Source organism: Lissotriton helveticus, chromosome 7 (genome assembly GCF_964261635.1).
Source record: "Lissotriton helveticus chromosome 7, aLisHel1.1, whole genome shotgun sequence".
In the NCBI taxonomy this organism is placed as follows: Eukaryota; Metazoa; Chordata; class Amphibia; order Caudata; family Salamandridae; genus Lissotriton; species Lissotriton helveticus.
The window spans coordinates 1704024470-1704051003 of NC_136068.1; the positions used below are offsets into that span (position 1 = coordinate 1704024470).

At 43.9% G+C, this 26534-nt stretch overlaps 1 protein-coding gene across 1 annotated transcript in view; it reads right to left on the bottom strand.

Annotated features, from left to right (window-relative positions):
- The window catches only part of LOC144769650 (IgGFc-binding protein-like), a 573708-nt gene that overhangs the window by 528550 nt on the left and 18624 nt on the right, over nt 1–26534 (bottom strand). Inside the window, exon 2 of the mRNA XM_078653825.1 lies at nt 5511–5854. Within this exon, the coding sequence (XP_078509951.1) occupies nt 5511–5854 (344 nt within the window). The remainder of the gene's footprint in view (nt 1–5510; nt 5855–26534) is intronic.

Genomic DNA, 26534 nt, shown 5'->3' on the forward strand with positions numbered 1-26534 from the left:
GCATTTACCCTAATGCTATAGATATTATAAAATAAGGGGTATAGAGTAGCTATTCCTGGTATACAGTGTATTCATTTATTTCTGTGTTTTAATTTATTTTCGCTTACTTTTCATGTACTGCGGTCTTGAGGGTTTGCGAGACCCACATGAATCCATCTTGAAAATCTCTACTGCGCATGTCACCCTGGCAGAGAGAAGACAACCTTGAACAGTGGAACTCACCCAGCTGGCAGCCACAGTCAAGATGCTCCTGAGAAAGTGACCTGCGACCCAGCAGGCTGGAGCTGAGCTGTATTGCAAATTATACATTTGTAATATTTCCATTGTATTCTGTAGAGCATGTCATGGGAACCCCAAATTCAATAGGCGGTCCCAAAAACATGCAAATATGGTATTGTAGAAGTTTGTTTTGATTGGTGTGTTGACCTATCCTACTTAGGGACCAATCGAAATTGGGGATTCTGACACTTGCAACATTTGGGGGGTGGTACACTGACCCGAAAACAGTATAACTAGCCTAGGTTTAGCTAGAGAATTTGTCCGACTTGTCCGAATAGCTGACATGTGACTGACCCAACGCACTCAATAGGTGACTTGATACAGAGGGCTGCGGAGCACTCTGTCCGAAATTTCCATAGACTCACAGGGTTTTGCTAAAGAAACCCTAAGTGCTGGCGGAGCACTTTGCTGGGGAGTTCGATAACCCAATCGGGGTTCTGGCCGATAGCTGCAGAGAGGGTGGAGCGCAGGCGTTGCTTCCAAACTGCGGGTGCTGGTCGTGCCTTGATGGTTCTGTCCTGATCCTAATCTGGGTTTCCTGTCCTGTCCTGGGGTGTCCATTCTGCACCTGCTGTCCCATTGATGACTGTCCTTCCTTGGGGTTTTTCCTGTCCTTGACTGATCCGTGGCCAGGGTTGGTCTTCACACCATTCTAGGTAATTATAGTGCTGAAAACTCTATACTGCACCTTCCATTTTTCTGTCTTTTGCTTTAATAAAGACATACCTTTGCGCATAGTTGATTTTCCATGCTTACGCAAAACTACTGAATGAAAAGCTCATACGTTATTACTGTTTTTCTAGCATGGTCCTATGTTACCCTTCCTTTAAGCACTTTTCTACAGATTTTATGAAATAATAGATGTGATTTATAATTTCTCCCTTTTGTCAACTGAATCGATGTTCTTAGAATAATAGCGTGTTCCATTTTTTTACCTTCCCTATAGGTATATAGTATTCCAGAGTTTTTCAAATAAACTAAAGCTCTTCTCCCTACCCATATATCAGGGGTATTTTTCCCATATCGACCTCTAGCGCATTCTTAAAATTTCCGAAATTAAGTTACTTCATTTAAATCCAAACTCTGAATTTCCTGACTAGCATGTTTCTTGTTCTTACTCTTCCGTAAACTCATAAATGATCAGCTTAATTTACTTCTTGTATGGTTATGTGCTCTTCATTATTTTGGTTATTGATTGTCTATTGGTTGTAAACTTGATGCTTTCCGAATCTGAAATTTAGATAAAATCTTTAAAACTTCCCAGTAGTCTGTGGTCATTTTATGAAAATACAAAAGAATATATGTTGGTATTTTCTTGGGTTTGTATCTTTCTCCACAGCTAGCTCCCTGATTCATCGTGGTCATTAGGTACCCGTGACGGTGGATTGGTAAGTCGGGTACAAGAGAAATATATAGGAAGGAACTAGGGTTACTGGTAGCAGAGTGTAAGGTCACCTGATTAATGTATAAGATAATTTGAAGTTTATGGGCCCGATATATATGTGGTGAAATTGTTGGTCGGGTGACCTGCGCGCTCTATCAGCATGATCAATTAGAACCAGGAAAAATCTGTTACCTGAAGTAGTCTGGGGATCCATAGGCTCAACAGTCTTGATTCCCAACCTCTCAAATGGGGTGCCAACAAAAAACAAGGGATTTAGGGCAGCTTTAAGATTCTGTCCTATCTCCCCACTGTTCTGGCAGGTCACACAACTCCTACAGTATGCATCTGAGGAAGCCTAGATCCTAGACCCAAAAAAGTGAGTAACAAGATTACATAGTTTTGTCTTGGCCCAGGTGACCTGCAAGGGGAATTCCGTGAGCCTGTACCAGTAGGAAGGCCCCGTCGCATTGGGGTCCACCAGGGTCCTTGTTATCCCATCCACAGGAGCCTTAGGCTCACTGTAAAGTTGGTTGTCCTCATTGTAAATGTGATGACTCTGAGAGGTTTCACCTGCTGCTTGGACTTTGGCCTGTTTACTCAGTTCCGAAAGGGTGGGCACTCATTTTGTACCTTACAGAACTTCTCAGTGGGTCTTCCTTCCACATGTCATCCGCCAAGTTCTGGTAGGTCATCAAGGGGGCAACGCCCTCTGCAAAGGGCTCTGGAGCAGCCATCGCAGGTGGCACATCCACCTCACTAGGAAGACCACACCCTCTGCCTTTAACCCTTCATAGAAGTTGCCTGGGCAATCGTTTGAGGCTCCAGCCCTTCTGGACTCCCTTTCTGGGCAGCCATGGACCTTCTGGTAGCACAGACCCACTTAAGTAACCCAAACACACAAAAGCCTGGAGCTCTACTCCCTTCCAGGTTGTGTGCTCAAGGTTATTACGAAGCAAACAGCCCACAGGCATGGCAGGGCTCACGTTAACCTTCACAAGACATTACCCCCCCCCAACTCAAATGGGCAAGGGACAGTGACTCTCTCTGTTGTCAGCCAACACAACCTAGTAAAGTGCATGGGAAATGACCTGATTTGGGGCCACCAGCTGACTCCATACCATAGGCATGCTGGCACCTATATCCTTTGGAGCCTCAGCACCTTGCCCATTGATGGTAACCCATTGCCTATACGTAGTAGTATTAGAGGTCACATGGATCTTAGAAATCATATCACTGTCACCAGGGAGACTTATGTAATCCCCACTGCCCCCCCCCCTTCAGCCTGGACAAACACCTCTGCAAGCACTATGCTGGTCACCCCTGAAATCTTTCCTCTAGTGGGAGGGTGTGTTCTTTTTTGGGATATGGGATCCTCTTTGTAGTGTCTATACTTACTGCACTCATAGCTCTTGAGAGTTCTGGGATGGAGGGTTGATTTTCTTCTGGTGACCATTTTGGGAATGAGAACCAGACCCTTTCCCATGTGAGTTGTTTTGGTGGTCTTTAGAGAACACTGTCTTTTTACCCCCCCCCCCTTCTTCTGGTGAGAAACCTGACCACCCCTTTGGGAGTACCCCCTAACCCCCATGTACTGTCTTGGACACTCTGATGCTGACCCTGATGTCCTCCTCCTCAGCAAGCCTCCTAGGGTCATAAAGCTTACTATCTATCAAGGGTTGGTGCAACTCTTTAAAACAAAGCTTAAGCATGTACTCCTTCAAAATCAAGTTGTACAGCCATAATCTCATATAGTCAGCTTTCCCTCACCCTGCCCTTCAGTGTCTTCCTAGCAATGACTAAATAGTACACCCAGATATGTGATGTGATCTTGTGACAGGCCCTGAACCTTTGTTGGTATTTCTCAGGTGTCAGCCTACACTTGTTGAAGATTATGACCTTCATGGCAGTGTAGCATGTCTAGTCTCCCACATCTAGTGTGAGAAGTGGATCCCTTCCCAGTGTGGGCATGTATCCCCAAAAACTACCACCCCAGGATTTATCTGGGACCTTGTGCATTCTTAGAGCAACTCATAAGCTACACACCATTTGTCCATCATGGCCCTGTTCACCATGAGTTCTGGCGCTGTCCTGACCTTAAGATATCACCCTGCAGCATGTCTCCCACTGCAGAAATACCTTTCATTGTAGGTACCAATGCCTCCCACTTAGCGTCAGCCTGCTCCCAGACCAGTATCCGTAATAATAGGAGAGTTTAAGGCATTGTTAAGGTTTTACACAGGCCTTATGGCAGGCTGAGAAAGGTTTGAAAGGCTACCTGTGTGGATTGCACAATCAGTGCGGCAGGCCCACTAGTAGCATTTAGGTTACAGACCCTGGGTATATGGTATACCACTTTACAAGGGGCTTATAAGTAAACTAAATATGTCAATTGTTTATACAACAATGATATCCCGTGTAGGGCAAAAGCATATGCACTGGTCAGCAGGGAAAAGTGCTTAGAATCCTAGGGCCAAAAAGAAGATACCGTAAAATAGGACTTAAGCAGCCAAAACGTTTTGGGGAAAACTGCCCTGATGACGACAGGTCTAACAATCGCCAATAAGAAAGGGTATATAGGTCAGGCAAGATAGTCCTGTCACCTTAAGTTAGCAAAGGGCACAGGATATTTACATCTTCTGCCCAAGTTCTACAGAGCAGAGGGTGCAAAAAACTCAGTGGACTCAATATATTCTTCCATGCTAAAGTGTAATTCTTAATAGGGAAGACCTGCTGTGAAATGTAGTTGCAGGGTTTGATTTTCCTTCGAACCTTGCTTGTGCTTTTTCAAGTCAATAACTAAGCAACAAGCAAATAAATATTCATGCTTCACTGGGAATTGAGAAGTATTTGTTAAAAAGCTCCAAATAGGGCACTCAGATCAATTAAAATACGCAATGCTGCATTGGATGATACAGGCTTATCGTTGAAGATGCCACAGCAAGGCAGCTGGGTCCAAACTGAAGACTGTGATTTGGAGCTCCATGCATACAAGGTCACAGGCAATGGCTCCTTTGCTGCTCACACTACAATACATGGTCACAAGCTGGTATTCTTTTCTGGAAGTATAGTTTTGAGGAGCAAACCAGATATTTCCTGAAATCAATATACAGCAAGCTGGACTCATTTACAGACAATTGTACTTTTTTACGGTAGTCTTCAACAAGAAATATGTCACTAACTTATGAATAATTTTGTTTTAAGACATTGCAGATATTATCTTTCGAACCTTAAAATAAGTATAGGCCTATCCTGCCAATTTACTAAGGTTTACATCAATTCCTAATTTGTAAATTAGTAAGTGCCACGGTGCTTATTAGGAGGCCACTTCAGCTTGTATCGCTCATTGTCCCTGCCAGTGCTTCCAATGACAGTACCAACACAACTACAAATGATGGCTCTCCTACAAGTGTGGCAAGTTAGACTATTCTAGGTAACCAAAATATATAAATAGAGTGGGTAGTATTTATTATTGATGCTTAATGTATATGACATTATGTAAGACTGCTGTTAGGCTCAACTTAACATTAGGCACACTGCTCCACCATGTGGTGGGCTGTCATTAGTGCTGGTTCTGAGCATAGGAAAGCACCAGATCAAATTAAGTACTGGTTTACACCTGTTTATGATTGACTTTCTGGTTTTATGTCAATGTTTGACTACTGTCCATCAGAAGCAATGGATGTTACTGACGATCCTTTAGGATTATTATTTTAAACAATGGAAAAAACTGAATATATTGTAAGCCCAAACACTTTATGCCAACAGCTTCATCACTAAACCATAATATGTTCTTCAACATATCCACACTGTTTCAAAATACATTAAAATGTATTCCTTAGATCCTTACCCTGACTTGTCCATATTCAAATCTTATTAGGGAGATTATGTAGTTGTAGACTTTGATTGTTACAAAGCTGACATAGGATACTCTTGTATTTCCTCTGTTCTCATTTTTAGCCTCGATATTGAATACTGGCAGAGTGTTGTCCACACCGCATGTTTTGGCGATGGTGTAGGTGCAAGTGCCCTGGAAGTCGTAGTTGAAACCATCAAATGTATGATAATGTGCGAATCCACTCCCCCAGCATACAGATTGTGACTGTGGGACACACACTGGGCTGCCACTGATGAGCTGGCATGTTTCCTTCTTCCGGCAGGACACTGAGCTGCACAATGGGTAGTACAATTGCCCTGTAACCATAGAAGAAGATGTGAATCAGCATATGAATATTTTATAAGTTACAGAAAATAACGTAGCCATTTAGTTACCAATACATGTAGGGTCCCTTTGCAAAGTTATTTGAGAGTTAAGTACAAGGCCAGCACATGAATAAATGCATTTAAAAGAGTGAATCTGTTTTCCTTATTGAAGGAATTGGGAGGGTAAGGAGCTGTCCTCACAACTGAGGTTCTCTCTCAGTGTTTGGGATGTGGGTGTTTCAGGGAGTGTACTTGAGAAATAGTAAACACTCAGCAACGCTCAAGTTTATCAGTATTCTTCAAGTATTATCCTAAATATATATTTATTTTGGTAAACAGATCGACATTTGATAGTGTTAGAGGAATAGAGGTTTTCCCCACAGTAAAAAAAAGCTACATTAAGTAAGTCAGAGGTCTTGCCAATGAACACATTACCCACAGTCCACTTAACATAACCCTGGTAACCCAAATATTTATCTTTCTTATTTTTTAGCACTCCAGAATCCTGCCCTCTGGTCTGAGATGATTTCCTATTATGCAAAAAACTTTATATTTCTTCTTCAAACCTGTTCCCACCAATAACTCACTAAAGCTTCCACTCACATTTTAGGACATTTGCTTGACTGAGTTTTCCCTCTTGAGACAAGTTTCTCCTCATGTGATCTTCTTCAGTTGTTGGTCAGAAAACCATTGATTCAAATTCCATTCCGCCCATACTTCTCCTGCACTTGTGTATTAAACCTGCAGATGCGAACATGTGATTGCAGGGAAATTTCACCTGTATCTATTTGTTCTGACATAGAAAATTCCTTGATACTTGGCTTCATAGATGGAGATCCCTCTCAAAATTAAGAGGCATATTATGTCTAGATTTCAAACACATTTAACTTCTTATCCCTTCTTGCCAAGGCATTGAGAAGAAAATGCAGCTACTATCTAAACAAAAAAACAAATATAAAAACTCCCCAATGTCCAATAAATGCTCACTCCTAAAACTGATTTACCACACTTAGGGCCAGATGTAGGTAGGCTTTTACCGGGTGGTAACGGCCGAATTCGGCCGTTACCACCCGGTAAAAGCAATTTGACATGTAGGTCCCTGTAATTTACAGACTCGGTAAATTTACCGATAGGTAAATTTACCGAGTATGTAAAATACCGAGTCGGTAACATTACGGATTCCGGTAAATTGGTATGTAGGTGGGACTCTTCTGAGTCCCACAAGCAGTACAAAATCGGTATTTTACCATCAAATAATACTTGATGGTAAAATACCGATTCTGGTGTACATGCACATGTGTGCATGCACACCTATGCCATATGACAGGCAGACCTGCCCTTAGGGCAGGTATGCCTGCCACATGGCACCCGAGCCTCTTTTGGGGGTGCCAGAGGGTGTCAAAGTGACACCCCCTGCACCCTTGTGACAGTCGGTATTTTCCGATGCGGTAAATACCGACCGGTAAATGCCCAATCAATCCTATGGGCTTCAAAGCCCATAGGAATGCATGGGCATTAACTGGTCGGTATTTACCGCATCGGAAATTACCGACTGTTTCCGATTCGGTAATTGCACATCTGCAATTACCTACATCTCGGTATTTTTATTTTCCGACCTCTGAAATACCGAGTCGGTATGACTCGGTATTTAAGAGGTCGGAAAATAAAATTTACCTACATCTGGCCCTTAATATTTATTTTACTACTCTAACAACACAATAATATTCCCTTTATGAAGAACTTGCTTATTTGATTTCAAAATTTGGCGACATTATAAAAATGATTTCCGATGATTTCATCTTTCTCAGTCTCAACCTCATGCTGCTTCTCTCACTCACATTGTTGAATTCGTACAAGCTTCTTAACAACATATTCCAAGTTCCCCCTTGGCCCAGAGCTAGTTTGTATTCTACCACCCTAAAACTATTGTACAGCTACCTATATCTGATATTCTAAATTCATCCTTTGACTCAATGAATGCACCCTCCTTATAAGCAGGGCACTGTAATCAATTTGCTGAAAAAGGCAAATGTAGAACCCTCTAGTTTAGCAATCAGTTGATTACTCTTGCGGTAGCGAAAATATTACAACTTTGTGTCTCCAAGCAGCAATGCACCTTTCAGATTCCTGGTGCCCAAGCCGACACTCATTGTGCTTAGCTGTATATTGTAAATAGCTGAGCGCTATAACTCACAATGTGTTATATGATCTTTACAAATGTAAATATTTTATTGTGGGCGACTTAAAATTGTGACCCTGATTGTATTTGAAAATTAATGTGCAAATTGAGGCTTTGATTTGCCTATATGTTTCACTTATATTCTGATACTTACTCTCTTCTCCTTGATGCATTTTCTCCCCTACCTGCTTTCCTCTACTCTTTTTCTGCCATGTTTATGGTTTATGATTTTGTGGACCACTGGATATATGCTAGTGGTCTTCTCTTTGTGTTCATTGCTTAGTCCGACAAATACCCACTCTCAGGTCAGGCATCTGGAATTAAGTATATGCCGGTGGTTCCTTTTAAGGCGTTGGGTTAAATTTATGCCAGTAATTTAATGAATGCTGGAACGATTAAGACAATATATTCTATTATAATCGGTACGCATTCAGCGCGACTTTTACTATTCAAAGATGGCGGCCGTTTATGAGACGACCATCGTCCTACGTTTATTTCAATCAGACTCTGTGGCGCGAACGGGTACTTAAATGCCATGTAACAAGAACACGGCTGATGACGAATACAGAACCCACCTGACGGTGTAGGGAGTACTCTCCCAGGTAGGTCTCTAAGTGTGTTGTGTATGGGTGGGCTTGCGATACGTGTGGCGTGAATACTTGCCGACTCGTGTTTGAGGGATTGTACATAGTGTCGGATTTGTGCCGCACTGTGATACAGATACAGATCACCGTACTGTTTTTTCTCTGGCTCACATGTTTGTGAACCTAGTATTATATGATGCATCTGTTTGAGCGCGTAGACGGTAACATCATTCAATAGTAATATGAACGCGGTACCCATGAGATGTTTTAAGTGGGTTGACTTATGGTACTGTGTAACGTTAAGAACTTGTCGACTTTCATCTGAAATATCGAATTTAATATATAATGTCGGACGTATGCTGCATTGTGGCCCATATATACATTATTGTTCCGGGCCATTTCGGCTCACATGTTCATGAATTTAATATCATGCGACGTATCTGTTAGAGCACATACATTTTAGAACTTATTGATACTGGGGTGCTTCGAGCATTAATTCTAATGAATTGGGTTATGGGTTAACCATACCTTGGTCGCCTCAGAGTGTATTTTAATTAATCAGTATGCCCAATTATTTTGTTAACTAATACCATTATATATGTTTATAATTTAGCCGGTTTTGAAATCCTTTAATTATGTGCTTCTATGCGATATGTAGATCACAAACAGATTTATAGAATTATTGAGAATCTCGATGTTCTCTTGTCAGATTTTTACAGGATTACATAATTTTAGTATTCATAGCTGTTATTACATGACATGTGATTTTAACATGCTATAGTGAGCCTTCAGAAAATATACTGGTTCACGTTTTTATTGCAGAAAACAACCTATTTATCATTCTACAAGAAGAACTCTATGATAAGGAATGGATAGAGGTAACTCTTCGAACTTACCTAATAGTGACAGTTTTTATTTAATTAATTCTTTGATAAATTTATAGTGTATTGACTACATGACAAGTTAGGGACTGCGATTGTGTGTATGGATAGCCTATAAGGGTATGGTTGAAGTAGCTTAATTTAAACTGTTTGGTAAATTTGGGTTCTAATTAATTCTCTGCCTTTGATTCAGTTCGAAATCCTTACTTGAGAAATTACTGACCTCTGGAACTGGCGCATATATTTTGAGACGTATTACCTTTATGGTGAGTTAACTGCTTGATTTTGTTTAGAATACTTTTGTAGGAGGCTGCCAATTATAATTGGAATTGTTCGTTGCGGTCTTTTCTTGCCACTATTAAGCCACATTAAGGTTCATTCTTTTCACTTGGGGGATATATCAAATTTGGTTTCTCTTAAGTTTGGTGTCTATTCTATGCACCCCTACACTACTCCCTGCTTTCTTTCTTTCCTTGTTCTCCTTATGCCTGCTTCTTATGAATTCTGACAATTATATTATACTTGGTATTGTGTTTTGTTCTTTCTAGTGTAAATCACACTAGTAATTCTCATGTGACTTTTTCCGCTATGCACAATTTTCGGGTTTTCTGATCTTTAAACTTTGGCCTTTAGGTGGAGTGTCCACCGACTGGTGACGGTGTGGTTTAGAATTTAAAAGCACTGCTTATATTATGTACCTTTTTCATTTCATTGTAGCCCTGAAGAAGTCATTTGGGTGATTGTGCCCCATGACGAAACACGTGTTGGCATTGGTTTTTCTATTGGCTACGTTTTATATGAATTTGATGAACTTTGAAGAATGATGAAGAATTCTCAGATGTATGACGAGAAAAGAAAAAGAAAAGAAAAAGAATTAACTCATTGGACTTTGAAAGAATATTGATTTAAATGTGGACATCTTTTCTCTTGAGAACATAAGAAATTTGCTTGTGCTCGGGAACTACTTGTTTTTTGTCATTGAATTCTCTGTCTGTTCAGAGGATTCCCTTTGGGGACGCTGGTGGCCGCTTTCCCCCTGTTCCCTTGAGCCACTTTACCTGGAGAACACTATACTAGTTGTTATTGCGCAAGTAGTGCCCAGCCACCTTTTGCTTTGTCTTGTCAACACTCATTGTGGTTCTTGTCCTAAATAACCACAGAGCTTGTCATTATGGCTGCTGGACATGTTTTGTGCATGGCATTATACATCATCAGTGTAAATGCCTCGATTCTAGAAGAGCTGTCAGAGGCGTCTGATACCTTTGGTCATGCTTGGCTACTTAAAATTCAGAAATCTGGTATTGGTGGCACTCAAGAAGTATTGTTCTTCTCCATCGGAAGAAAAAAAAGTATTAATCAGGGCTCTTTTTCATCTTCTCTCACTAAAATTCCTTTCTGAATCTGCACCACATCAATGTACACAGCCTCTTGCAACTCTCACCCAATAGCAGGGCCTCAAATTCTACTCAGACTATATCATTACATCATCACACAGAATTTGTTTAGGATGTTTCTCAGACAACAATTGTATAGAATGCTGTTGTTTCGAGGTCTGGGTGCAGATGGGCTGAACCTGAATACAGAGTCAATTTACATTGTGGGAACTAGCTGGATTGTAGGCCTATGGTGCACCTCATTCTGGCCATCTGTCCTTCCCTCTTGTGCACAGCCTTCATCAAAGGTCGAAGCTCTGATTCTACTGACTAGATTTTTGTCATTTTGGTCTTGTAATATTTATTAAAATACGTTCTATGGATTCACAGAGGCTGGAGGAGGAGTACCTAAGCCCACTTCCAATGGTCCAAGACTAGGGTGGCACCACTTGGCAGGGTATACTCACAGATGGCCCAGGCAGCAGGCCAAAACAGCAGTAGCAGCAGTTCTATAAGAACAGCAGTCCCCCTGAGAAGCAGTCATTGTTGCAGCACAGCAGTCTTTCATCCTAGTAGAGTATCCACAGGTCCAGAAGTGTACTGAAGTGATGGTGTTGGAGGTCTAGTATTTAGAACCAGTTTTGCCTGTGAAGTGCGGAGAAGCTTCTAGAGGAATGCCTTTGAAGAACTCAGGTACCCTGCCTTCATGGCACTGGCCCCATACTAACTACATGGGGTAGGCAGCCCTTTGTGTGGAGACAGGACACAGCCTATTGAAGTGTAAGTGGGGCATCCAGTTATACCTCAGATCCCCATTGTGTGGGGCTGTCTAGGAGGATAACGCAAAGACCAACTGTCACCCATACCTAGTCACTTGACCCTAAGTCTGAAGGTACCAAATGGTTAACGCAAACAAATGCCATCTTTCTATAGAATGCACACGCTGACCCCACCGATTCGGGATTACGAGCGGCACTCAAAGGTGTGCCCGAGTGCCTACATCTACGAGCTACTAAGGAGTGACAATCTAGGAAATAGGTATCTGACAGGAAGTTTAAAAGTCAGAAGGGTATGGGTGCAATTGGACTGTTTGTTGAGCATCGGCTAAAACCTAGCCAGGCTTTCTTCAATTAAGCTTTGGGTCCTGTTGAGAACTCCCTACCAAGTAGGAGTTTGAAACGCGTAGACCAGTGTTTGTTGAGTCATAAGATTTTCAAATTCACAACATCGCTCCAAACTTAAGGCAATTAGACAAATTCAATGTCTATGGTTGTTGTATAAAATTGTAATTAATATTCAATTGTAAATATGGTGTGTTAGTGGTGTATGTGGATGTCAAGTGGCTGAATGTTTGTTTTGTTGAGCGACTGTGAGTAATGAATGATTGTGAATATGTATAATTCAATGTTTTATCAAAATGTTGTTATTTTTGTATTGTAGATGTTGAAAATGTAAATTTGGTGAAATGTAACCAACAAAAGTATTCAAAGTAAAAATAAAACAAGTGATTGACTCAGAGTGATGTGCAAGTCTCACATCCACATTGAGTTTAATTCAAATGTGTAGTTGAAAAAGAAGGATTGAAAAGAACAGTATTGGCAATTGTACAATTTTCTATCTTTCTAAAAGTGTCATTTATAGAATTGTACTTTTAAATTTGATTTAAAATTACAATTCCAGAGATACCAAACATTAACTAGGTATGTTATTTTTTGTTATGTTATTTTATTTTTATATAGTATAGAGCAAATCACCACTCTAAGCGCTTCTAGAGAAAGAACAGGTCACTGGTGTAAGAAGGTCTAGTGGCAGCGGAGGCGGCACTTAAACCGATGTCAGTGTCTCTCTAAACAGGTACCTATTCCCATTTGAAACTTACTCTGAAAAAATGTAACTGTAATAAGGTAACTCGAAGTTAGTGTATGAGAGAGGTAGGCCTTGCAGCAGTGAAAAAAAAATGTGTCATGTAGATCTCAGATTTTAAATACTTTGTCCAGGGCCTAATCTAGGGTTGACTTATATGCATTTAAAAAGAAGGTTTTGACCTGGCAAAACATTTCTTTTGCAAGGTCGAAATGTTAGCTCCAAAATTGCACACCAATGGGCTGAAATGGCAGATGTGAGAGATATTTAAACTGCTACTTAAGTGGGTGGAAAAATCAGTGCTGCAGGCTCACTAGAAGCAATTAATTTACAGGCCCGAGCACCTGTAGTGACACTTTATTTGGGACTTACAAGTATATGCAAATAGGTGATAAGGAAATATAACATGCTCTAGGGAGTGAGCATAATCGCTTTAGCAAGGGTTAGCAGAGTACTAAGGCCAGAAAAAATGAAGTCAATGAAACAGGAGGCCTGAAGGCAAACTTTTGAGAGGAAACTTGGCCAAGGATGTCAGGACTAACAGCTATCTCTACAGTAGCTCTGAAAACATAGCTTCAGGACTATATAGTGCAGCCTGACTGATGCAGTGTTAAGCTTGCAGTGAGAACTTGCAAAGGACCCATTTTTATAGGCAAATATTGCATATTGAATAATACTAAGTCACCAGTGTATATGCTCTGTAGCCCATGGCATTTATATTTGGGACATGTAGGAAATGTATTTCATCATGTTCCTACAGTGACAAGGCCCCAGAAGCTATTTTCATTCTGGCAGATTCGCTGTCTCATGTAGAAAACCAGATTGCAGATTCAAATAGCAATACAATATTTCGGGAACAAGATCACCCAAACAAAAAGTTAAAAAATCTCTATTTTTAATAGTTATTAAATGTCCAATTCAAAGATAAAGTCAAACGTATGGAATACATTTTTTTTAAGTTACCTTTTCCCTGCCTGAGACTTCAGGAAGTTAAATAGCATCAGACACTGGCAATTGGTCAGTCTGTACATGGGTTGAATGAGGTGGGACTGGGGAGTAAACTTATTACAGGAGCTATACAGTAGGTCATTCTATTGACAGGCTGACCTGAATGGGCATGGATAGCTCCTCTGACCTCAGCAAATTATTAAGGGTAGTGGCTATGGGCATCCTGTTGGTACAACAGTGTCCAGTCCTGCCTGACAGGTCTGTCTGAGCCACAAATAAAACATTTGGGCACGTGAAAGGGGTGAAACAGGACCTGATACAAAAATTGCGTATCTTCAATTTTTTCACCTAGGGGCTCTGCTTTATTTTATCATCCGTCTGGTCTCCTGCTTTTATGTGGGTCCAGGGCCTCTTTCAAACTGGACTATATTGTTAAATGTTGAATGTGACTAGGATTTCCATTGTGTACTCTCATATACACTCTCAGAGCCCATCTTTAGTGGTTCTGATGATCTCAGCCCTCCTGAGATTGCCGTGAAGCAAGCCATTTTGGGCCTGTTTGCAGTAAGGCCAACACGAACTATAGAAAAGGTTGATAGGGTTTACCAGACCAGGGAATATTTACTGCATTGGGCACATGGAGACTAGGAGTGTCTTAGGTTGTCCCCTTCAAAAGATGGCGAACCCTTCTCTGAGGAGACACCTGCTTCTCAAAGACTACAGCAGGGCCAGGCCCCTGGGGGTACCACCAGTCATGGAATCAGCGTTCTAGTAACTTACATGATTCCAGCCACTGTGGTCATAACCCCCAGCTGCACAGACGTTAGCTTCTTTGACCCTGAGGTGGTGAACAAGAGAGAGCAACAGCGAACAGATGAGGTAGTAGTGATGTCCAGAGAAGGGGAGCTGGCAGCCCTGAATGACCACGGCGGGAACAGGGGGGCACTTGCGGAGATATCCTGAGAGTCAGGAGCTGTTGGCAGGAGATTACTGCCGTGTAGAGTGGAGGCATGGCGAGGCACGAGAGACAGCGGATGCCAACACAACAGGAAGAAAGGTGTGGAAAGAGACTGCCACGTCTCAATGGAGAGCCCTGGCCTCAGGCAAGTGACCTCAAAGGGGGAAGAGAGAATGTCATGGTGGGCAATTACTCAGGAGTCAATACTTGGGTTCTAAACAGATCCAGTCCCTCACAGTATTGATTCCTTTCTCACCTGCACAACTCGTCTATAGAAACTTCATCCTTATGTCATGAATAGTTTCTTCGGGCACTGAATTTTCAAGTATAAAATACTCATCTGATACTAAGCAGAGTGGTAGAGAGGGTTTTAGAGAAACAATATAGACCAGATAACTAAAGTCTATGTCCCTTTTTCTCCGAGAGTATCCTCCACCTATAAATCCAGAAGAGAGAGAGAAGAATTTAGTTGAGAAAAAGAGGAGATTTACCAGAATCACCATAATTCTGCCCTGTTGGCATATTACCAAACATTATATCCATACAAAGAGTTATAGCATCTAGAGTTGTCTCCAATCCATCTTCCTGTTGCACCTTCAAAGCTGGATCTTCATCCAATCTTCCTCTGAATACCAGCTGGACTTGTGGAAGATCAAAAGAGGATGGCACCTGCTGTCACTAACTTTAGAGGAGCTCTGACAGACTGGACCTGCTCCCTCACACAGTGTGGAAATCGAAAATAATTGCTGTATGCGTGAGCTGAAGCCATCTTGTTTGCAGCATCCATTTTGTTTGCCTTCTGATTCTGCCATCTTTTCTATGCTGCTTGAGTCATTAACCTTAGTTAACTCCTTCTGTACTGAGCCAGAGCAATGTATGAGCTCAGAATGGCCTGTAATTGCTAGAATGCACCTGTTTGAGAATGTAACTGTCTATCATATCCTACTGATGTAAGCAGTTCTGATTCCGCTCCCACTTTGTTGACTAAGTGATATTCATATGCCCATGTTTTTCAGTATCCATTCCTGTGTAGGCATTTACCTTCTATTAGTAAGTACATGCTTACCAGTGCACAAAACTCTGTATAAAAGCACCATGGTCTGTGTGTTCAAGCCACTACCTCCCGGAACACTTGAGGGTGTTGTATGGACGTGGTCGCACTGATGAGTGAGTGAACTTGTTATTTTTAATTCCAGCTTCAGTGCCAATATCTTCTTTGTAAGTCTAAGGACCCGTGGACAAACTTAAGGGTAAACCCTGCACCGGTGTGCCCCCTGAAAAGGAGTATGGCACCTGATTCCTGGGGCTCATCGGAGACGCGGCCGTCCGAAGGAGTGGTCTTTACGGAGGAATGGAATCTTACTGAGGTGACATCCTGCACGAGGATACCTTTTGTCGTTGCAGACCGAAGTGCTTTTCCAGTATTCCCGAATTGACGCTCCAAGTGGTGGCCGGTCCAGACTGAGATGTTCTTTGGCGCAAGTCTTGCAGTGACCATTAGGTCAACCAAGAGATTGGCAGTTGGAGGTTGGAGACTTTTGTTTTTTTAAGGTCGCTGAAGCAACACTCTTGTTTTTGGATTTGCTTGGCCAAGATTCTGATTTTGTTTGTTTGTTTATTGCAATATATAAAGTCAGGTAATGTGGAGATTTGTCTCAACTTTGATATATCTGGGATAAGTTATATTTTACTTCAATTTGGTAGCATGCATGCTCCTAGCACACTTTGTAGGTTGTGTTGCTGTCTTGGTTGTACCAAAATGGATTTAGAATGTAGTCAGCCGGCTCTCCTAGAGGGGACACCTATTAGGTACGTGAATATTAAATACGGTCTTCCATAATGTACAGTACACTGTGGAACAAATATACAAAAAGGATCCTGATCTACAATGGCCAGTAAATGGGTCATTTGATTTTTAAAAGATTCAGTATGTTGAGCAGTGTCTGTTTAAATGAAAGAGTCGACAAGATATGTTTGATTGTGTACGAATGTGAAAGAAAGAAGTACATGAGAGAGTGAGAAAAGAAGAAGCTAAAGCAGAAAAAGAACAGAGAAAAACAATTCATGAAAAAGCATTAAAATTGAAAAATAAGTAGATGAAGGAAATAAATGAAAATGAAGATAGGGAGCATCGTTTAGAGGTATCTGGCCAGCACACTATTAGGTGCCCCATTTATACCATACTTAATAGACCTCAGGATGATTTCAACCTGTTAGATAGACCACCACCCCCGTATTAATTAAGCATGGGCGTAAAATCCGCTCCGCTCGCGGATTTTTCGGATTTTCGGCAAATCCGCAATCCGCGAACGCTCGCGAATTTGTCGAAAATCCGTGAATCCGCTCGCGGCGGATTTTTTGCTTGGTTGCGGCGCGCGGCGTGGTGCACGGCGTTCACTTTCCGTCATTTTAGCGTTTGCCGAGTTGTTTTTCTTTGCGAGTGACGCGCCATTTTAGATCTTGCTGCGTGTTCCCGCGGGAGTTTGTCGCCCGCGAATACGTACTCGCGGCTTGCCACCTTGCACAGCACACCTCGCGAGAGTTCGCAATTGCGAACATGTAGTTGCGGCGGAAAGGAACAATCTCGCACTTGCGAAATAGAGATTTTGCAATTTCGCACAAGAAAATCACCAGCAAACAGGATAAACCTTCAGAAAATTATGATTTTTATCAGAATCACTCCTCAGGTTGACATTTGCATGGCCTTTTTTTTTGCAAGGAGTCCATTTTGGGGGGGGGGGGGAGGAAGGAAGTGCCCCACAGTCTCCAACTTCCTGTTCCTGTCCAGCAGGCTCCTCCCAGTGCTTTGTCCATCTCCTGGTCACTTTCATTTGGATCTGGAGCTGGAAGGATTACTTTTTGTGGGTGCTGCTGGATATTTGGATTTGAGGCCTTTTTGACTGTCTTTGGATCACTTTTGGATTAGAAATCAACTTTCACAAGTAAGTTTGTTTGGGGCATTACAGTTGCTGCAAGTACAATTTTGGAACTTTTTCAGAAAATTAAATAAATTATATTGTGGGTAGCCACAGTATCCAGTAGGACCAGGGTTGGTTATGGGTGCATGATACAACTGTTTTGTTGAATTTAAACACCATTGAGGCCATGGATGGGCTGGGATTGTGCAGATTTTATTGTTTTTTGTCGTTTTTTTGGGCCTGCTGGTGTGGCCCTTTGCCCAGGGGTGGTGAGTGTTGCATGGGCCTAGTCTTTCTGTGGGGTGTCTTCTTGAATTTAAACATAATTGAGGCCATGGATGGGCTGGGATTGTGCTTATTTTATTGTTTTTTGTCGTTTTTGGGGGGCTGCTGGTGTGGCCTTTTGCTTGCCCAGGGGTGGTGGTGGTGCATGGACTGAGTGTGCCTGTGGTGTTGTCTCACTCTCTTTGATGTAAACATCATGGATGGCATTGGATTGTGGTGATTTCTGGCTGTTTTTCTGTTTTTTGGGGGTGTACTGTTGATGTGGTCTGGCCATGTGGGTGGTGGTGGTGGCCATCTTGAGTGCTGGCTGGTACAGGCAACATGTGCTTGGGGTGTAAGGGGGCCATTTTGAGGAGAGGCAGTGTCTGAGGCCTGCACTTATTTTGCCTACTTTTCATCCCTTATGCCCAGGGATAGTGAGTGTTGCATGGGCCTAGTGTTTCTGTGGGGTGTCTTCTTGAATTTAAACATAATTGAGGCCATGGATGGGCTGGGATTGTGCTTATTTTATTGTTTTTTGTCGTTTTTGGGGGGCTGCTGGTGTGGCCTTTTGCTTGCCCAGGGGTGGTGGTGGTGCATGGACTGAGTGTGCCTGTGGTGTTGTCTCACTCTCTTTGATGTAAACATCATGGATGGCATTGGATTGTGGTGATTTCTGGCTGTTTTTCTGTTTTTTGGGGGTGTACTGTTGATGTGGTCTGGCCATGTGGGTGGTGGTGGTGGCCATCTTGAGTGCTGGCTGGTACAGGCAACATGTGCTTGGGGTGTAAGGGGGCCATTTTGAGGAGAGGCAGTGTCTGAGGCCTGCACTTATTTTGCCTACTTTTCATCCCTTATGCCCAGGGGTAGTGAGTGTTGCATGGGCCTAGTGTTTCTGAGGGGTGTCTTCTTGAATTTAAACACCATTGAGGCCATGGATGGGCTGGGATTGTGCAGATTTTATTGTTTTTTGTCGTTTTTTTGGGCCTGCTGGTGTGGCCCTTTGCCCAGGGGTGGTGAGTGTTGCATGGGCCTAGTCTTTCTGTGGGGTGTCTTCTTGAATTTAAACACCATTGAGGCCATGGATGGGCTGGGATTGTGCAGATTTTATTGTTTTTTGTCGTTTTTTTGGGCCTGCTGGTGTGGCCCTTTGCCCAGGGGTGGTGAGTGTTGCATGGGCCTAGTCTTTCTGTGGGGTGTCTTCTTGAATTTAAACACCATTGAGGCCATGGATGGGCTGGGATTGTGCAGATTTTATTGTTTTTTGTCGTTTTTTTGGGCCTGCTGGTGTGGCCCTTTGCCCAGGGGTGGTGAGTGTTGCATGGACTGAGTGTGCCTGTGGTGTTGTCTCACTCTTTTTGATGTAAACATCATGGATGGCATTGGATTGTGGTGATTTCTGGCTGTTTTTCTGTTTTTTGGGGGTGTACTGTTGATGTGGACTGGCCATGTGGGTGGTGGTGGTGGCCATCTTGAGTGCTGGCTGGTACAGGCAACATGTGCTTGGGGTGTAAGGGGGCCATTTTGAGGAGAGGCAGTGTCTGAGGCCTGCACTTATTTTGCCTACTTTTCATCCCTTATGCCCAGGGGTAGTGAGTGTTGCATGGGCCTAGTGTTTCTGAGGGGTGTCTTCTTGAATTTAAACACCATTGAGGTCATGGATGGACTGGGAATGTGCAGATTTTATTGGTTTTTGTCGTTTTTTTGGGCCTGCTGGTGTGGCCCTTTGCCCAGGGGTGGTGAGTGTTGCATGGGCCTAGTCTTTCTGTGGGGTGTCTTCTTGAATTTAAACACCATTGAGGCCATGGATGGGCTGGGATTGTGCAGATTTTATTGTTTTTTGTCGTTTTTTTGGGCCTGCTGGTGTGGCCCTTTGCCCAGGGGTGGTGAGTGTTGCATGGGCCTAGTCTTTCTGTGGGGTGTCTTCTTGAATTTAAACATAATTGAGGCCATGGATGGGCTGGGATTGTGCTTATTTTATTGTTTTTTGTCGTTTTTGGGGGGCTGCTGGTGTGGCCTTTTGCTTGCCCAGGGGTGGTGGTGGTGCATGGACTGAGTGTGCCTGTGGTGTTGTCTCACTCTCTTTGATGTAAACATCATGGATGGCATTGGATTGTGGTGATTTCTGGCTGTTTTTCTGTTTTTTGGGGGTGTACTGTTGATGTGGACGGGCCATGTGGGTGGTGGTGGTGGCCATCTTGAGTGCTGGCTGGTACAGGCAGCAACATGTGCTTGGGGTGTAAGGGGGCCATTTTGAGGAGAGGCAGTGTCTGAGGCCTGCACTTATTTTGCCTACTTTTCATCCCTTATGCCCAGGGGTAGTGAGTGTTGCATGGGCCTAGTGTTTCTGAGGGGTGTCTTCTTGAATTTAAACACCATTGAGGTCATGGATGGACTGGGAATGTGCAGATTTTATTGGTTTTTGTCGTTTTTTTGGGCCTGCTGGTGTGGCCCTTTGCCCAGGGGTGGTGAGTGTTGCATGGGCCTAGTCTTTCTGTGGGGTGTCTTCTTGAATTTAAACACCATTGAGGCCATGGATGGGCTGGGATTGTGCAGATTTTATTGTTTTTTTGTCGTTTTTTTGGGCCTGCTGGTGTGGCCCTTTGCCCAGGGGTGGTGAGTGTTGCATGGGCCTAGTCTTTCTGTGGGGTGTCTTCTTGAATTTAAACATAATTGAGGCCATGGATGGGCTGGGATTGTGCTTATTTTATTTTTTTTTTGTCGTTTTTGGGGGGCTGCTGGTGTGGCCTTTTGCTTGCCCAGGGGTGGTGGTGGTGCATGGACTGAGTGTGCCTGTGGTGTTGTCTCACTCTCTTTGATGTAAACATCATGGATGGCATTGGATTGTGGTGATTTCTGGCTGTTTTTCTGTTTTTTGGGGGTGTACTGTTGATGTGGACTGGCCATGTGGGTGGTGGTGGTGGCCATCTTGAGTGCTGGCTGGTACAGGCAGCAACATGTGCTTGGGGTGTAAGGGGGCCATTTTGAGGAGAGGCAGTGTCTGAGGCCTGCACTTATTTTGCCTACTTTTCATCCCTTATGCCCAGGGGTAGTGAGTGTTGCATACTTGCATGTCCCTAGTCTTTCTGTGGGGTGTCTTCAATGTAAACATCATGGATGGCATGGGATTGTGCTCATTTTTCTGTGTTTTGTCGATTTTTTGGGGTGTATAACTGAACTGATGTTCCTCTGTCTTCCATTGCTTTTAGGTGCACAAGAAGACTCAATAGAACCACCAGTGCCAGGAAGAAGTCCTGCAGCGGTGTGTGCAGCATAACGTCACGCGACGTCACGTCTGGACACAGAACCCTCTGCAACTCGTGCAACTGCTGCCTGCTGACCTGCTCTGAAGAAGATGGCCCCAAAAAAAGTAACCCGTAGCTCCTCTAGCAAGAAAGGTGCCAGTAAGGAGCAGAAGAAGCAAGTTACCAAGGACACTGGTGTGCCGCCCGCCCCTTTTTTTGTGAGTAAAAAAAAAAGTATGCCTGCAGCAGCTGCAGCGGGATCTGCTGGGGACCAAGCTGGCAGCAGCACCCCCGCTCCATTGGGCTCAGTGCCACCACCACCACCACGCCAACTTAAGTCCAAGCCCTTGAGTGCTGCAGAGGCAGCCAGTATACTTCTTCAATCACCATCGACCAGTGATGTTGGCTCATCGCAAGAAAGCAGCAGCAATGTCCCTCAATCAACACAGGTTGTTGTAGCTCATCTGACGAGTGTTGAACAACCACAGCGGCAACAACAATCACATGTGCAAGTACAAGCCCAAGTACATGTGGAAGGAGAGGCAGCGCAAGGAGATGCGCATGCAGAGGTGCATGGAGGGTCACAACAAGTGCCCACAATAGTTGTTCCTCCCGAAGTAGGGGCACATCAGGAAATCGACAATCAAGGCGAGGTATCATTTGAGGAAGCCACTCCTCCTGATGATCCTTCATTGTCTTCCACAACCCTAGCAAGGAAGAGATCAAGGGTGGTGTCTACATCCTCTTCAAGCACACCTCCTTCTGATGATACGGATCAAACTTGGGAACCAGCACCACAGCCGTCTGAGAGTGAGGCACACCATGATCCAACAAAGGTACTTAAGCGTAAAAGGAAGCTCGTCCAAAGTCTCAGACTTATGGAGTGTGATGAGGCTCAACAAGAAGTGGCGGATACTGCTGCTGATGAAGACTCTGCCAACGACGACCCAGTCATCATAAAGGTCACTGCAGCCCCAGCGGGCATGCAGCAAACAGACATTTTGACCCTAGCCCGAAGAGCTGCTGCGCGTGATGATGATGATGATGATGTTGTCGATGAGGAGGCAGTGGAAACACCACAATCATTGGAGTTAAGTAGTACACCAACTCGTCCCGCTTCCATATTTCTTTCTGGCAAGAAGAGACCTGCGTCAACCTCGACCTTAATTAGTGGCGGTGAAAGTGGAAAACGTACAAAAGTTGGCCAATCCAGATCCTCCACTTCATCTGGCATTAGCTTCATGACCACCACCACCACCAGTATCGCCGCCTCCTCCAGGTCCCACAGACACTTCAAGTCCCCAGTTTGGGACTTCTTTACTGTTTGTCCCAAAAATCCAAGGTTTGCCATTTGTACCCTTTGTAAGCTTGCAGTTAGTCGTGGTAAGCCAGGTAGCAACTATGGTACCGGCGGCCAGAGTGGTCATCTTGACAGAAAGCACGGTGTCCAATGGTTTGCGCACCTAGCTGCGATCAAGAAAGGCCAAAATCAAGGAAACGTTGATGTTTCATCTGATGTTGACGAGCAGGAAGAAGACGTGTCAAACACTTCCCTTACACCCAGTACCCCTCTCAGCAGCACACCCAATGTGAGGCACACTAAGAGTGTTGGAGCGAGTGAGACACCAACGCACAAAAGTTCACCAGCGAGCAAAATTGGGTCAACGAAGTCATTATCAGCCCGTAAATGCTTGGTCCAGGCCAACATTAGAACAATGCTTACTTCAGACGTGCCATATGAACGCAACCACCCACTGACGCGTCTGTATAACACTAAGCTGGCTAAAATGCTAGCTGTGGACCTTCTACCTTTTTCTTTTGTAGAAGCGGTAGGTTTTCTTGAATTAGTTGCAACGCTCTGCCCTAAATGGAAGGTTCCGAGCCGGTTCTATTTTGCCAGAGTTGCGGTTCCAGCACTACATGAAGATGTGCTGCAGGCGATTGGGGCAGCTTTGCAGAAGAGTGCTGTTCACACAATACATCTGACAACAGACATGTGGACCAGTGGCCCAGGCGATGATTACATGTGCATCACTGCACACTGGGTCTCTTTTTCAGGTGTTATAGCAAAGCTAAACGCAGGTGTTGACCCGGACCAAGTTTTCAAAGCTGCTCGGAAACATGCAACACTAGCCATGTTTGCCTTGGAGAAAAGTCACACAGCAGAAAACCTTTTGGAAGAGTTTGACAAAAAGGTGTTGTCAATGCTATCCCCCCTAAAACGCAAGATTGGTTATGTTTCCACGGATAATGGCGCCAATGTAGTTAAGGCCATGTCACAGGGTCACCATGTTAGAGTGCCGTGTTTGGCGCACTGTATCAACCTGGTAGTTCAAAAATTCTTGAGTGATAAAGAGAGTCCAGCGTTCGAGGTAATGGCCACCTGCCGCAAAATGTGCAACCATTTCAGCCATTCTTTTAAGGCCTGGAAGCATCTGCGGAGACTGCTACTTCAACGTGGAATGCCAGTGAAAGCACTCATCCAGGAGGTGGCAACACGTTGGAACTCAACCTTCTACATGCTTGAGCGTCTGCATGAGCAGTATACGGTACTCGATCACTATTTCTTGACAGAGGCTACATCTCAGAAGGAGGACCTGCGGATGAGTAAGGCGCAATGGGCCATAGTTAAAAGCCTGACAGACATGCTTCGTCCTTTTGAGTTCTTCACGCGTGCAGTCAGCCAGGAGGACTGTAATTTGGGAAAAGCTATCCCATTGTTGTGCATACTGGAGCACCAACTGATGGCGGTTTCTTCTGAGTTTGAAAAAGATGAAAAAAAAAAAAACCATTTCATTTTGTCTGAGAAATTATTACATCGCCTACGTGGTGATGAACGTCTTAAAAACATCAACTCAGATCAGCATTACATTTGTGCTACTATTCTGGATCCACGCTACAAAAAGGCGCTGGCAGACAACGCATTCTTTCCTTTCGCTGATGCAGATGTTCAAAAGTACAAACATTGGTTAGCCTGGTCAGCCAAGAGGTTTGAAAAAGAACGGCAGGTTATTGAAGGAGAAGCCAGTACATCAGCATCAGCATCAGCAGGCCATCCGCAGTCACAAGAATCCACTTCTGCACCTGTGGCTGGGGCACAAGTGACCTCTCAGCCGTTAAAGACACCGGCAACTGGATCATCTGCACCACACACAATGACAACACTAACAGTGGCTGGGGAGGAGGATTGGCTAAGTTTGATGGGGTATGGTTCTCTAAAAAATGTCACAGGCACAGCAAAAAGTAAGCAAAGTGGAGGAACAGTTGATGACCTTGAGTCGATGGTGCAGGACTATCTGAATGACTCAACAGTGGTCTTTCTTAATGAGGAGCCATTGCAGTATTGGCATGGCAAAAAACAATTGTGGCCACAGCTCTACAACCTGGCTATAAACTATTTGTCTTGCCCACTCGCAAGTGTGTCTTCTGAACGTGTTTTCAGTGCTGCTGGTGGCATTGTAACTGCCAAACGGAGCCGCCTATCGCCCAAAAATGTGGAGCGGCTGACAATGATCAAGATGAATCAGCACCTCATACCACCAGATTACAAAGTGCGAGAAAGCACGCCACATGAAGACGATGAGGACAGCAACGTAGATGAGGGGATTTTTTCTCTGTTCGGTGCCACTGACCTCATCCAGCCTGAATTCGCAGAGTATGATGACGAAATCTTGTTCTTATTCCCTGACACCGAGCCCTGAAAATGAGACAATCAATCAAGAACTTTCTTTTTCGTCCTTATTCACTTTTATTCCTGTGTGCTTTGTGTCTCTCTTTCTTTGTTTTGCACAGTTAATTTAATTCAAACTTTAATCACCTAATCCCAAAAAGAAGACCATCATCAGAACTGTCTTCACTTGTTTGCTTATTGATTTGAAGGTGCCGCAGTCTACATTCCTCAGGTTCACAAGTTCTGAAGAACATGCTCCTCTATCCTCCTCCTCCAGACTGCGATTTCCCTCCAAGCAGAGTGCTGGATTACGCACAATGAAGAAAGACTCAGCACTTGTGGGGGTGTTGTACTTCTTTGCGGGTGAGTTGACGGTTTTGGGCCCATTGCTGTGAAGCTCTAATAATGGACAAAAGTGTTTTTGACCAAATATGAGGTGAAAATTTCTTGCCGTTTTTGCTGACTTGCTTGCCTTTGAGGTGCTCTTTGGCGGGGTTCCGGGGGTTTGTGTGTAATTTTTGGTGTCTGTCGAAGCACTGCTGCGACAGTCTAATCTTGATTGCATTTGCTTTTCAGGAAATCCGTGGTGGAAAACAGGAGTTATGATGATTGATGATGACCTAGCTGCACAGCGCGTTACTTTGGACCGAAGGCCGAGAGATATTGTAAGTATGAGATTTAGCTTTTTCGCTGTTTGGGGGTGTTGTCGGGTGTTTTTTTGCGGGTGGGTTGGCGCCGGCGGGTCTTGCCTGGGGCATTCCTGGGAAGGTCTAATACCGGATACAAGTATTTTGGACAAAATCCATAAGGAACAGCCTTTTTTTTGCCATTTCTTCAGACATCTTGCTCAATGTAGCTTTTGGGGGGCTTCCTGCTGTTCGTGGGTGGGTTGCGGCCGGGGTCTCTGTCGAAGCACTGCTGCGACAGTCTAATCTTGATTGCATTTGCTTTTCAGGAAATCCGTGGTGGAAAACAGGAGTTATGATGATTGATGATGATGACGACCTAGCTGCACAGCGCCGCGTTTGGACCGAAGGCCGAGAGACATTGTAAGTATGAGATTTAGCTTTTTCGCTGTTTGGTGGTGTTGTGTCGCGTGTTTTTTTGCGGGTGGGTTGGCGCCGGCGGGTCTTGCCTGGGGCTTTCCTGGGAAGGTCTAATACCGGATACAAGTGTTTTGGACAAAATCCATAAGGAACAGCCTTTTTTTTGCCATTTCTTCAGACATCTTGCTCAATGTAGCGTTTTGGGGGGCTTCCTGCTGTTCGTGGGTGGGTTGCGGCCGGGGTCTCTGTCGAAGCACTGCTGCGACAGTCTAATCTTGATTGCATTTGCTTTTCAGGAAATCCGTGGTGGAAAACAGGAGTTATGATGATTGATGATGATGATGACGACCTAGCTGCACAGCGCCGCGTTTGGACCGAAGGCCGAGAGACATTGTAAGTATGAGATTTAGCTTTTTCGCTGTTTGGTGGTGTTGTGTCGGGTGTTTTTTTGCGGGTGGGTTGGCGGGTCTTGCCTGGGGCATTCCTGGGAAGGTCTAATACCGGCTAGAAGTTAGTTGGACAAAATCCATAAGGAAACACCAGTTTTGGCACTTTGTAAGTTAGGGTTCGTTAGGGTTAGCCCTAGCAGCAGGATTGCATGTGTTTAGGGGGGTTCTATTGCAACGCGGTTCTGTTGTTGTAGAGCACTGTTGGAGCGATGCTGGCTATGGATACTTTTGCTTGCAGGCAAGTGGTTTGAATACAATCCACGGTCTGTATTTGGGTCTACTGTTACTTTCAA